This window comes from Vulpes lagopus, chromosome 3, assembly GCF_018345385.1.
Source record: "Vulpes lagopus strain Blue_001 chromosome 3, ASM1834538v1, whole genome shotgun sequence".
NCBI classification, from domain to species: domain Eukaryota; kingdom Metazoa; phylum Chordata; class Mammalia; order Carnivora; family Canidae; genus Vulpes; species Vulpes lagopus.
The window spans coordinates 50,727,863-50,742,869 of NC_054826.1; the positions used below are offsets into that span (position 1 = coordinate 50,727,863).

The window sequence follows — 15,007 nt, forward strand, 5'->3', positions numbered from 1 at the left end:
CCTGGGTAAGCATGGGGATGTAGTACAAAGGGGCCCGAGGTATATTTTGGGGCATGAGAGAAATGTTCTGCATCTTGATGGTGGTGGTTACACAAGTGTACATATTTGTTAAAACTCATCAAGTGGTGTACTTAAAAAGGTGATTATATTTTCTTTCTCATACAGGTCTATATTATCCCTATGGTTTTTCATGATCGTTATTTACTGCATACAATTTGTTAAAAAAAAAATTTTAAAGCTCCATCACATTGGATCCTCTGATAAGCTGCTCTTTTTCAAGGAAAAAAAGAGTGCTCCTCGTTTTTTCCTTTCTCGAGGGCTCCTTTTCCTGCTCCTTTGTAGGCTGGTCCTTTTCTAGCCCAGAAACTCTGGGACTCCCCATCATTTCTTCCCTGGGTTGGATATCCCATGTCATCCTCATTTGGGGCTTGTTCCCTTTGATTTTGAGTCCTATAGAAAGTGTGAATATTTCTACCTCTCCTGAATCCTATGGAAAATGTAGGTGCGTATGGGGATATTGCTTATATTAATTGTGACAATACCTTTCACTAATAACAAGTTCAAAACAAGCCTATAAAGTAGGTTTTTTAATTCCCATTATGGAGATTTCAAGACCGGCTTGGCCGAGACCTCTCCTCCCCGGCGTGGCTCTGAGTGTTTATTACAATGGAAGAAATCAATAATTTCAAGACACCAAGCAAATTATCGGAAAAAAAGAAATCTGCATTATGTTCAACTCCATGTATAAATAATTCTTGCCTCTCCATTTATGCAGAAGCTTGACTTTGGTACTGGGGTAAATGTGTACCTTATGAAAAGATCTCCAAGAGGTTTGTCTCATCCTCCTTGGGCTGTGAAAAAGATTAACCCTAAATGTAATGATCATTATCAAAGTATGTATCAAAAGAGATTAATAGATGAAGCTAAGATTTTGAAAAACCTCCATCACCCAAACATTGTAGGTTATCGTGCCTTCACTGAAGCCAGTAATGGTAGTCTATGTCTTGCTATGGAATATGGAGGTGAAAAGTCTCTAAATGAATTAATAGAAGAACGAAATAAAGACAGCCAAGATCCTTTTCCAGCAGCCATAATTTTAAAAGTTGCTTTGAACATGGCAAGAGGGTTAAAGTATGTACACCAAGAAAAGAAACTGCTTCATGGAGACATAAAGTCTTCAAATGTTGTAATTAAAGGTGATTTTGAAACAATTAAAATCTGTCAAGTAGTAGTCTCTCTGCCACTTGATGAAAATATGACTGTGACTGATCCTAAGGCCTGTTATATTGGCACCGAGCCTTGGAAACCCAAGGAAGCTTTGGAAGAGAATGGCATTATTACTGACAAGGCAGACATATTTGCTTTTGGCCTGACTCTGTGGGAAATGATGACTTTGTCTATTCCACACATTAATCTTCCAGATGATGATGATGATGATGAAGATAAAACTTTTGATGAAAGCAACTTTGATGATGAAGCATACTATGCAGCTTTGGGGACGAGGCCACCTGTTAATATGGAAGAACTGGATGAAACGTACCAGAAAGTGGGATCCCTGGGTGGCGCAGCGGTTTGGCGCTTGTCTTTGGCCCAGGGCGCGATCCTGGAGACCTGGGATCGAATCCCACGTCAGGCTCCCGGTGCATGGAGCCTGCTTCTCCCTCTGCCTGTGTCTCTGCCTCTCTCTCTCTCTCTCTCTGTGACTATCATAAATAAATTAAAAAAAAAAAATTAAAAAAAAAAAAAAAAGAAACGTACCAGAAAGTAATTGAACTTTTCTCTGTATGCACTAACGAAGATCCTAAAGATTGTCTTTCTGCCGCACACATCGTGGAAGCTTTGGAAATAGATGTCCAGTGATCCCTGCATATTCATGACTACTGCCTTTACGTGTGGCTCATGTATAGAACTGTTCTGTTTACCCTAATACACTATAGAGTTACTAAGATAAGCTGTAATTATTAGACTTTTTGGAAGTGACCCACTTTAGGACCACAGTGTCTAGTTAACATTTAAACAGTTGTATTTGTTAATATGCTTCTGATGATAAGCATTTGAGATTATAGGTTTTCTATTAAGTTCAGGAAACTAGCTACTTATGTATTTGAACGTTTATATATATATAAAACACTAGCAGTAATACAATGCTATAAACTCTATGCCTAACATTAATTTGGATCGAGTGACCATCACTTTTATTATTTCTCAAATATTATTTTAATGGATCTATTGAAATTAGCACTTTGTGCCATACAAAAAGAAGTCTACGTTTGCTTATCTTTTAAGCCATTTAACTTTTTCCTGGCCTTTTTTGGCTGATGTGCTTATTATTAAATATGGTCACCAGAAGCTGAGAGAATAGGGCTCACAAGACTAGCTTCCTGGGTATTTAGATGTTTTTGGTTAAGGCTTATCTTGCTCTCTCCATTCTCCCCAGGTCTTTGGCTTTTGCTTTAATTTATTAGATGTATTTTCTGTTTTGAAATATTTTTTTTATTTAGTAATCTATATCTTAAGCATTTTGTAGTTCTGGCATAAAAATAAAATCCTAGTAGGATGATATAGAATAAAGGAGACTTCAGTTAAAAAAATAAATAAATACATAAAAAATAAATAAATTCCCATTATGTAGAGAAGTAAACTGAAATGGAAAGCAACTTGCCCCGAGTCTCACATGTAGAAAGTAGTAGAGCTAGGATTTTCTCCCAGGATTTTCTAGCCCTAAGTCTGATGTGCTACCATCCTGAGGTCTTACCATACATCAGACACCGTACTGAGCTCTTTACATTATCATTGCTATCCATGATCCTCACCACATTCATCCAGAAGGTGTTGACATGACAGCTGTTGTCAAATATTGAAGAGCTGCCATAAGGAATAAAGAATTAAGCTTACTAAAATAACCACAGAGATCATAACTTGGATCAGTGAGAAGTTACAAGGAGACAAATGTTGGCTCAAAATAAGATAATTTCTAACCATCTGAGCTGGCCCAGATTGAGTCTCTTTGTAAGATAATGAGCTCTCCATCCCTGAAGATACACAAGAAAAGTCTATCTGCTTAAAGAGACTTGTAAAATCAACTTTTTTGTTTTGTAAGCTGATAACTGGGGGAGGGTATCAGGATGAACTCACTATGACCAGGCACAGTGCTTGCATACAGAATCTCATGGGAAAATATGATGTACACATCCTTATTTATTTGACTAGTGAAGAAACTAAGCTCAGAAAAATCAACTAATTAACCTGATAACATAATTAATGTGGAATTTTGAGTCCAAGTCTATCTAATTCCAAATCTCACAAGGTCAGTCAGACTAGATGAAAGGATTCAATGCCCTTTCATCCTTTCAGCACCAAGATCTCCTCTGAGACCCATCCCATCCCCACAGATATCTTTAAAAGACCCTATCTATTCAATTAACTGCTTCTACCAAGCATCAGTGGTTCATCACAGGGCAGGCTACAGCGCTGTCCACTAAAAGGAAAGGGCTTGTAGAATTCCATGCAAAAGCAGAGGCACACACCACTGCCAATAGCCAGTTCCGATTTAAAATCAATGTGTGTTAATATTAAAAACTGCTCACAAGCCCCACTGAATACCTTCCAAGATCCTTTCTGAATCAGGAACCTCAAAGAAAGATTAATCTATACAGTGCGTATTGATGTTGCTGCTTAGGGAGAAGCATTATTTTTGACTGAACATTTTTTGATGTTCAGTGAGCTCTTTTTTTCTCCACCTCCTCCCTTCTTGCTTGATGCAACCCCAATCTTGAACTTTATTCAAAATCCAACTAAAACCTGGTCTCCTCCCTGACATTTCTTGCCTTGGAGTTCCTACAGCACTTGCATTAAAACAACAATCTCAAACTCCTGTCTTGTAACCTTCTGTGTCTTGCCTTCCCTTGTTTTCTGACAAAACCCTGTAGGGTTCTGTGGGAAGATTCCCAACCTTGAATTTGGTGCCATGTATTCATTAAGATCTTCTAAATTGCAGGTACCAGAAACCAACTCAGTCTGCTTCAGCAGAAAAGGAGACGTATTGGGACGCCTGGGTGGCTCAGTGGTTGAGCGTCTACCTTTGGCTTAGGGTGTGATCCCAGGGTAATGGGATCGAGTCCCACATCAGGCTCCCTGCAAGGAGCCTGTTTCTCCCTCTGCTTGTGTCTCTGCCTCTTTCTGTGTGTCTCTCATGAATAAACAAATAAATAATCTTAAATAAAAGAAAAGAAAAGGAGATGTATTGGTTTAGGTGTAACAGAAAAGTCCCTGTGTATGCGGGTGTCAGACATGGCTTAATCTGGTAAGACATAAAAATTATACCAAAACTTGATGTCATTCTCCACTAAGGTGACCAGCGGTCTTAGTCTGCTGGGGGACTGAGGGCTTCCGGTGATGGGAGACTCTCAGTTTCAAAGTCCCAAGCAGACCAAGACAGGCCGGCACTTAACTCTCTCCACCTCTTGCTTCCATTTCCCTCTGCGCTAGTGCCATCTTTAGGCAAATCCTCTGTGTGGTCTGGCATCGCAAGGCTCCAGTATCTACACAAGTAACGATTCTAGTGGGAAAGAATTTCTCTTTCACGGGGTTTCATCAAACTCTCAGAATAGTGTCTCAGTGGCCTAGCCCGGATGGCAGGGACAATCCCCGAGCCAATTCCCGTGGCCGAGTAAAATTGGAGACACTGACCAGGCACAGGATGTGTGCCCACCTCTAGGACTGAGTTTTAGAATCAGCTGTATCAAAATGAACAGACTTGAGAATGAAAGAGAGATGAGTCCTCAGAGGGAAATCAAGAGGGAAGGGGATGTTGTGGGCAGGCAAAACAATGCCCACTACAAGGGTGATGTGGCAGAAAGAGCACTGGTCACGGTGTCACACAGATTTGAGTTCAAGTCCCAAATCTATCATTTCCATAGTAACCCTGCTGAGCTCCCCAGGGGCAGAGGAAATGGGGGGGCGGGGGAGGGGGGAGTGCACAAGCTGATGGCCATTGTAAGGATTAAAAGCACAAGGTGTTGGGGCACCTGGTTGGCTCTGTCGGTGGAGCGTGCAACTCTTGATCTCGGGGTTGTAAGCTCAAGCCCCATGTTGGGTACAGAGATTACTTAAAATTAAAATCTTAAAAAAAAAAAGCACAAGGTGTTGAAGGGAACTGGCAAGGAGCAGATGCTTGCCCAATGCTCTTGCTCACCACATTTGCCTGGAAATAAACAGTCTTCACCAGGCATCCCCAGTGGCAGAAACCAAGGACATCTTTCATAATATGTAGTTGAGTAGGAAATGGTTTCTGTCTTAAAGCAAGTGTGATTCTGGAGTTATTTTGAAAGAATTAGCATTCAACACTTCTACTTACCCTGAGATCCTGCAGCAAAAAATGCATAATCTCATTTTTAGAAAAAGTGATCTAAATACATGAGAGAGGATATGAGAACATTGATGTTGATGAGAAGCATTTTACTTTCCTCAGGATGTTTAACTGGACCAGTCCTCTAAAGACAATAAACTGGGGCACCTGGATGGCTCAGGGGTTGAGCGTCTGCCTTTGGCTCAGGTCATGATCCCGGGGTCCTGGGATTGAGTCCCACATCGGGCTCCCTGCATGGAGTCTGCTTCTCCCTCCTCCTGTGTCTCTGCCCCCCTTCTCTCTCTCTATGTCTAAAATAAATAAATAAATAAATAAATAAATAAATAAATAAATAAATAAATCTTTAAAAAAAGAGAGTGAGGTAATTTTTAAAAGTTATATTCAGGGGATCCCTGGGTGGCTCAGTGGTTTGGTGCCTGCCTTCAGCCCAGGATGTGATCCTGGAGTACCGGAATCGGGTCCCGCGTCGGGCTCCCTGCATGGAACCTGCTTCTCCCTCTGCCTGTGCCTCTGCCTCTGTCTCTCTCTCTGTCTCAATGAATAAATAAATAAAATGTTTTTTAAAAAATAAAAATTAAAAAAAAAGACACTAAACTGACTAGTCCTTTAAGCAAGATTTTCAAGCTCAAAACCTGAGAGAGGTATCTGGAGCTAGCCCTGTGAAAACTTTGCAAGGATATTTGTAAAGGATGAAGACTAAATATTCACTTCTTTCCATAATCCATTTTGTATTTGAAATTGTAGTTATTATTGAGGGGAGAGTTAAAAGAAATGCTCTCTCACATCAGAGTTTTTTAAGGCTCTTTGGACATCATCTGACCTACCCTCTACTTTACTATTAGGGAAACCAAGACCACATTTACCTACCAGTACAACAAATGCACCAGGACGATTTACTCTTCAGAGCCTCTTCATATGCTGTTTTCTAGGCTTCTGATATTCATGGACCCCTCCCCCATGAATCTTTCTAATACATTTTGCTCCTTCACAATTCAGGTAAAGGCCACCTCCCCTGAGAACCTTTCCCTGATACCTTTCACCCTAGGTTGGATGAGGTGGCCCGTCACAGTGCACTCAAAGTCACAGTGGACAGTAATCATTGATTTTCTAGTTCTTTCTGTCTATCCCACTCACCACCCTCTCACCCTGAGCTCCTCAGGGGAAGAGACAAGTATTACTCATGGCTGAGTCCTCAGTATGTAACACAGGGCTTGGAATAGACCAAACAACAGTCATGCCTTATTGTCAAAAAGACCAATCTGGCTGGTTCCATTTTGTAAGTATGTGGCAAGTCTCAGTATTTCCACCTTACGAGACAAATTTGGCCCAAATAGGAAAGAAGTAACTGAGCTCAACCACAAAGATGGAATGTGGCATTTTATATTTATCTAACACACACTGCCTTCTGTGCGCTTGGCAAAGGGTATACTGAACACATTTGTTACTTCAAGAAATAAACAGGTGGACAATTTACTAAGCACCACAGTCAACAATAACAAGGGGAGAAGTGACTCCAGAAAGGGACAAGAAAAAGGTTCAGGAAAGGGCTAGATACTTCTGCCCTGTAGTGTTTCAACAGACAGTAGAGAGAGGAGGTCGTCTCAGTGGAGGGAACAGCATGACCAAAGGGCTGGAGGCAGGCAAGTGGCATTGGATTAGGCATGTTCACACCAAAATCTCGGCTCTACCACTGGCCATCTGTGGGGTTGGCAGGCAGGTGAGAGATGTGAGTGCAGCAGTCCTGGACCATGTATGGGAAATGCTGTGCAGGGAAGTGACCTATAGAAAACGGGAAGGTTGGGAGAGCTGTTAAGGAACCATTTCTAGTCTTCTGGTGTTAAGTGAGAGTCAGAGAGGCAGCTCTAAGCTCTCAGGAGAGGTTAGAGACCACCCTCATCCCTTCTCTGGCCTACTCTGGCAATCTAGACTATTGCCTTCGTCCCCTACACTACCACACCATCGATTCCAAGGGCAGGCTGAGATGGGCTCCTACAGCAGCTCCCCCACGCCTTGCATGGCAGCCATGAGGAAAACCTCCCAACATGTCTGAGCTCAATTTATTTATCTGTGGAATGGGGTTGAAAACATCTACCTTGGAACGTAGATAAAAGGACAGGAATCACTGTTCATAAACACTGAGCCATTGGCCTGGCAGGCAGCAGATACCCCATCTACAAAATAATTATTCACCAGCCAGAAGCATGCTAGCAGCTAGTGTGAGAACCATATGGGCAAGTCAAAGTAAATTAATTAAATTGAGTATAAATTGAATCCCTTCCAGTTTGTCCTCAATAGTAATAAATATTCATACTTTTGTAGAATCTCACATTTTTCAAAGTACCTGTCTCAATTTATCTGAACAACAAAGGAACTAAGAGGAGTTTTGCTAGGACTTTCAGAACCAATTTTTTAGTATTTTGGAGACAGTCAGAAGTTCTCCAGAGGGATTTTGGTGGGGGCAATTCTTACTACTCACAAAATAAATGTCTTTTACATCTCTTGAACTGGTTTTTGAGACTTTTATCTTTGCACATGCTGTTCCTTGTGCTTGGAATTCTCTCCCCCACTTCTTCCTTTCCCCGCGAGCCGGGTCCTCGCGCCACACAGTGAGCAGAACTGAATATGCCCAGTCAGGCCCCTAGCTCCACCCCATGTTCACTGTGGGACGTGGCACAGACTGCTGGGCATCTTCTGTTTCCTCATCTGTAAAGTGGTAGTAACAATAGTGTGTATCTCCCATTGTTCTTGGTTTTGTCACCTCACCCTTTCACATTCAAACAGAAACCTTCATTCACTGCCTATTTTTGCCTGCTCGGGTCAAGTGCCACTTGCCCCTTTCAGAATTGTCATGACTCCCAGGCTTGCCTCTGGTGCAGTGTAACTCACACCCTTTGGCCCACCAATTCCGCTTCCAGGAATCTTGAGGACCTATAATCTTAAATGAACTCAAAGAGGTTCATGGCCACACTGTTGATGTTAATTACATTTCCAAATAACCTAAATGTGATGAATGCTACAGGTTGTGACAGTGACTAGGCCTACTATGGTTGTATTTGCTTCACTCACCAAGGCCTGGGTCATGTCTCAGTTGTCTTTAGCCTCAGTAGCTCTAAAAGAGCCTTGAATGAAGTAGCTGCTCCATAAACATTCCTGTTTATGTATTCAATAAAGATTTATTGGGTGCCTATGATGAGCCAAACACTCTGCTGCATGTTTTATGTGCATTATCTTATTTAATCTCCATCTCCCTCTAGAAGTTACTATTTTTGGCCCCAGTTTAAAAATGAAGAAACAGACTTAAAGAGGTAAAATTGAGCCCAGATCCTCCAGTCTTGACTGCAAGCATTAACCACTGTTCCACTGCTCTTGGTGAATGAGTGAATGAATGAATACCTCTGATGATTTTTGTCTATGTATGAGATAAACAATTGCAAATATGATAACCTTAGATGGAAATCTCTTAATGCTACTTTAAAAGGTCAGAGTCTAGAAATATTATTAATTCAATTCTATAAAGAAAATCGAGTGACTTACCAAGCCACACAGCTAATGAGTAGCAGAGTGTAACAAGAATCAGGTCTCCTGGTTCCTCATCCATATCCCTGCCCACTGCCCTTGTCTCAGCTGGAGTCCAATCACTGCAATTCATTTACAAGACATTGAGAAACTTAAGGGCCAGTCTTAGAAGAAAACGTTGACCAAGAAGAATAGCATGCAGTTGTCTACAAAAAGATTCTTTGTGGAAGGTCTTTGTCAACGAAAAGTCCATTGCCAAGTTTTTCTTATCTGGTATTCTCAGAAAAAATGTGCAAATTCAGTACCACCCAAGACAGAGCAGAGCAGTTATATTTAGTCCATTTCAAACCCTTCCTGTGGTCTGTGAAATGTGAAACATGACTACACTCACTGCTACCCTCACTCCAACTTTATAGATATTCTCTCTTGACTGCCCAAGTATTGCAATATTCTCTTGCATCAGTTGCCTGATGATCCTGATCTGGTTTTTCTGGAAGTAATTTCTAGAAATGTCTCCTTTATGAGAGTGAGGGTCCAAAGTGTCCTCAGCTGCTTCTATGAAGCAAAAACCAACTTGAGAGCAAAGTAAGCCCAGGATCATTTTGATAATAGTAGTAATAATAGGGCTAGGTAAATAGTCCAAATCAGATGAAAGGTCTGCATTTTCCCAATTCCTCAAGAAATTGTTCAGTTCTCCTCTTTATTTGGAGATGTATAAATGCAGCTTATAATGGAACAGAACTTTTAAAATGGAGAATCTCAAATGAGTGTTGACTCAAAGTCACCATTTAACATCGCTATTCAGGAAGGAAAATAAAGATGAAGTTGCCATGGAAACCTCTGTAACACCTGGCAGAGCACCTCTGACTCACACAGCTGTATCTTAAAGAAACACAGATATAAACTGATGCTTTTATTCAAACTTGAGGTCAACAGTGTCTTCCTGATACATAATGAGAGGACAATTACTGGCATGCATTTACCTTTTAATAAGGGAGAAGTTTTGAGAGCAACGTAGTCTCCTCAAGTTCGGATGCATTTTTATTTTAAATGTATTCTGTATCCCAACTTGTGAAAACCAATTTCTTCCTCCACAATTATTTCTGTTCCGGGTGTAACATAGGAGAGACCTGTCCCCTCATTCAATCTTTGCAGCCTGCACAAAAGTTGGTATGAGCAACCAGCAACATAAATTTTAAATGTATGGAAGGTGGAATTTTTTCAATATGAACTGAATTTTTCAGTGTGAACTGCAAAGACACCAGAAAGGCCCCCATATTGGAAGTCACAAATCTGGGTGTGACTCCTGGCTTCACCATCAGCTGGGTAATTTTTTTCTTCTCTCTGACTTTCAGTATCCTCATCAACTACATCCATTACCTATGAAAGTACCTACATCACCAGGTGAAGTAGCCATTCCATTAGATCATTAGAGGAGAAACATCTTATTGTAAAGTGTAGGAATAAAGAGAACTGCCATTTGTTGAGTGACTATGACATGCTAGGCACACAGAAACAAGCTGCTTTTTTTTCAGTGTAAAGTTCAAAACAAACATGAAACAGGGATGAGGCTGCGCAGGTCAACAAGATCAGGTAACACAGGACCTTGAATATCAAACCAAAGTTCGTGGACTTTCTGTTATAGGTAACTGAAAACCACTGATGTGTTCTGAGCAGCATAGTTACATGATCAAAACTGGGTCTCTTGGGGGTAATGAGGAGGTAGATGGAGACAAAGGGACTGGAGGGAAAATGGCAGAGAGACTATCACAACAATCCAGGAGAGAGAAGGTTAGATTTGATCAAGGATGGTGGAAGTGGAGGTACCTTTAATGACACCTCTATGAGCAAGATGGCATGATATGGTCTGGATGATGAATCAGTAGATGGATTTATATATCTACTCAAATATATGCTGCTATGGGCTGTGGACCCCCCCCCCCCCCCCCCCCAAAAAATATATTGAAGTTCTAACCTCAGGAACCTTAGAATATGACCTTATTTGGAAATTGAGTCTTTGCAAAAGTAATCAATTAAAATTAAGTCATACTAAATCAGGGTGCAGTCTAATCCAGTGACTGGTGTCCTAGCACAAAGAAGGAAATTTAGACACAGAGACACACAGGGAAAGTGCCATGTGATGGCACTGGCAGAGATTGGAGTGAAGCATCTACAAGCCAAGGAACACCAAGGATTTCCAGCAACCATCAGAAGCTAGGAGAGAAGAAAGGAAAAATCATCTCCTAGAGCCTTTAGAGAGAGCGTGGCATTATCAATATCTTGATTTTGAACTTCTTGTCTCCAGAACTATGAGACAATAAATTTGTTGTGTTGAGCTGCCAAGTTTGTGGTATATTGTTTTAGGATCCCTAAGAAACTAACACAGAGAGAAAAAGAACTCAGCCAACATTTTCCAGGAGTTCCGATGCTGTTATAATGATTAGGAAATGTCCTACATAGTGTGTACTAGGTTGTTCCTCCCCTCAGGACCATGGCACCCATTGTCCTCCACCTGGAAATGATGGATACGGAGGGCTCAGAGATGTGTCCCTCTCCAGGAATTGTTCTTAGCTGAAAAGAGCCACTTCACCTGATATCTTATCTTCTTCCTTAATGCTGGCCATAACTGCTGGTTGATGGGGATATCCAAGGACCCTTTGCCTCAGTTGAGGACATCTCTGCAGGGCTATCCCAGTTCCCAAGCTCTTCATGGGATTTCCTGAAGCCACTATTGAACTGCATTGTACCCCATCTTCCCTCTCCACCTGATCCAGCCTCCCTTGCTTCATTACAGATTTGCTCCCAAGGGCATTATCCAGTATACCTCCTGCACACAAACGTCCATCTTCGAGCCTTCCTCTATGAACCTCAACTTAAGATATCCCAAAAAATTATTTCCAGCCCCACAACTAGAATGCTGGCTATTAGCCAAAGTCTCAGGTTCCTATCTACAGAACCTATAGGGCATCTCTGAACAATAAAATAAAACCAAAAAATTCCCTCCACATAGGTAAATTTCCATATAATTTTAAAAATGAAAGCTCTGATGTGAAAATAAATCTGTTCCCACCTGCATTAAGAGAATATTAGACAATTCATACTACATTCCAGTGTAGGGCATGAAGTAGTCTTGCAGGCCATCAGACTTTACCCCCCAAGCCTCCACCATTAGCAGATGTCATCATAATTAATTACAGACCCATGGAAAGACTGTGACTCGGGCCAGCCTGAGAAGGTGGAAGGAACTAGAATTTATAATGAAAATCAGTCTAGTGAGAAAGAAAATAGGAAAAAGCTTATTAAAGTTCCAAGAACAAATAGAATTCAAACTGCGGAGGGAACAGAGGGCAGAAAGATATGAGGAAATGTATTAGCTCTATTCATCTGGACTAAGTCACCAAATCCCTTCATCAACAGGAATTTGATTTTAAGGACAACAGGCAAAAGATAAGGAGAAAAGTTAGAGTCAGAACATGGCCTTTTAATTTTAAGGAGTCCAAAAATCTTCATACACACTGTGGACTCAAATCAGTTGTAACTTCAGTTTGCAAAACTATAATTGTCAAAACTGTTTATCAACGGCTTAATATGTCAGAGACTATGCTGAACATGTGCCCGGGATTTACTCACTTATTTCTCAAGAGAAGGCTATAATCAGATTCTTTTTTTTTTAAATTGTATTTATCTATGAAAGACACAGAAAGAGGCAGAGACACAGGCAGAGGGAGAAGCAGGCTCCCCGTGGGGAGCCCAATGTAGGACTCGATCCCGGGACCCCAGGATCATGACCTGACAAGAAGGCAGATGCTCAACCACTGAGCCATCCAGGTGCCCCTATAATCTGGTTTCTTTTAATCTTGCGCCCATTTTAGAGTTGGTCAATGAAGCAGAGGAAGGTAAAGTAACTTGCCCAGGATGTTACCTCTTACCCTTTTGGGATTGAAGCTTGGAGCAGCCTGGCTCCTGGGATCCTGGCAAGGGAACTGGAAAGTGACGACTGGACTGAATTTTATAGGTTTCTGTGGCATTTCCATCTCCCACTTTCCGCTCAGTCAGAAATCTCTCTCTTGGGATTTTTCCTTTTCTCCACATTGTGGTTTTTTTTTTAAATCTTTTTATGATTTTTTTTTTTCCTGTTCTATTCCTCTGTTCCCACCTTCTTACTGGTCTGCTTTTCTCTTTTCTCTCTCTCTCTCCCCTTCTAATTTATCTTGGGCTTTAAGGAAGCCCCTTTCTTCTCTTACTAAGTTAGGAGCCCATTAATTGAGAAATAGATTCTAAAGTCAGATGATGATGAACACATCAGCTTTTTTCTTTTCATAAAAGTGAGGCTGAAGGACATAGCTTAGACCTGGGGACAAGTAGGTTGACAATAATCCCATGAATTGCATGAATCCTCAAAACTGCAGGGTAAAACAAAACAAAACAAAACAAAAACAAAAACAAAAACTGCAGGGTAAATGATGAGAGGGAGTCTTTCTGGCTAAGCTTACCAAAAAGCAGAGAGCAGATAAATATTGTGACTTTTATGCTGGAAGACAGATCTAAAAAAGCAGAAAGAGAGAAAAAGGCTGTACAGAGCAAAGGGATAAATGTTCTTCTCCAGCCCAGTTCTAGGTAACCACAGTTCTAACTATGCCTCTCCCACTTACGAACCTTGGCTGGTTCCCTTACTCAAGATGAAATCCAAGTGCCCTAGTGAGATATTTGAGGTCCTTCCTCCCTGTCGAGGCCATTAAAGCAATTTACCAATGTTTCTAGTTCCTCCCCTTTTGGGCCTATGCTACTTTCCCACTGTCTTCAAGTTATTCACGGCCATGTGGCTGGCTTTGACCAACAAAATGTGAATGGAAATGCCACAGAAACCTATAAAATTCAGTCCAGTCATCACTTTCCAGTTCCCTTGCCAGGAATGATGATGATCCAGGTGGTAGAGGGTCCGTCACCTTCAGAACAACATAGACAAGACCTTCCCCATGGTGGATCTTTAGCACAGGTAAGAAATAGACATGGGTGTGATTGGCCACCGAGATTTGAAGGCTATTTGTTACTGCGACATGGACTGACCATGCTGATGCATGCGCTTCTGGCCTCCCAGCCACTTTTCCACATGACAGGATTTCTGTACATACCATGGGACGGTTTGGCTCCATGCTTCTGCTCATGTTCATCACTCTTGGTCTTTAATCACATGTCCTCCAACATCCAACCAACCTCCAAAACCTCTTCCAAACCCAGATCAAGTGTCATTTCTTCCATGAAGGCTCTTCTGTCTCCTGGAGGCACAGGTAAATGCCCTCTCCTTTGAGCTCAGCTCAGAAGACATTTCATGAATGAGTGGGGGATGGGGGGGCGGGTGCAGCCTCTGGCCAGAAATGACTTGCCTGCCATCTTTTGCTATGTTAAGGACCCTCAGGCTGTGTCAAGCCCAGAGCCTCTTCTCTTCCATTCTAAATGATGTCACTTCTCCCACAGAGTAAGCAGAAGTGTTGTTAAGCGTGTTGCCACCGCACTGTGGGATGCCAGATTTGGCTTTAGCCTAAAGAAGGCACTTGGAAATTTTCTCAAGGCATTCGGCCAATGTGCCAAGCATCTTGCTTTAGAAGCTCAGGGAGGAGCTTAGAAACAGCAACAGGATGGAGAAGAAGAGGCACATGGTGTGACATATGGTGGCAGTGGCACATTGCCAGGGGAATAGGCCATGGGAGTAACTTGGAGACCAGATTACACACCTACAGAGGACCAGGGAGGATCAAAGATGAGCCCGGAGTGTTGTGCCAGGAACCACGGTAGAAGGCGAAGGATGGATAGCCCTCTGTCCAGAGCAGTAGTTCTCAACCCTGACTGCACATCAAAATTACCTGGAGAACTTTTTTAAATGCCAGCACTGAGTATTCCAAACTATTTAGATCAGAATCTCAGAGGGTGGGGTCCAGGCATCAGCATTTCTTCCAGAACTCCCCATGAGACTTGTGTGCAGCCAGGGCTGACAACCACCACGCTTGAGCACAGCTTTTGCTTGATCCCAGGAGACCTCAGGAGGCTGAGAACAAATGTGGCATGAGTTTTTTTCTGCTGCAGTTCTCACATCCTTAGCAATACCTCTATTCTATGAAATGGGAA

The 15,007-nt window shown here is 41.8% G+C and overlaps 1 protein-coding gene across 1 annotated transcript; it reads left to right on the top strand.

Moving 5' to 3' along the window:
* Positions 1-666: 666 nt before the first annotated feature.
* Positions 667-1,860, top strand: LOC121486997 (lymphokine-activated killer T-cell-originated protein kinase-like). The gene is given in 3 exon segments (XM_041748481.1): positions 667-750; positions 752-1,546; positions 1,762-1,860. Coding segments are annotated over 3 exon segments (978 nt in total).
* Positions 1,861-15,007: the final 13,147 nt, after the last annotated feature.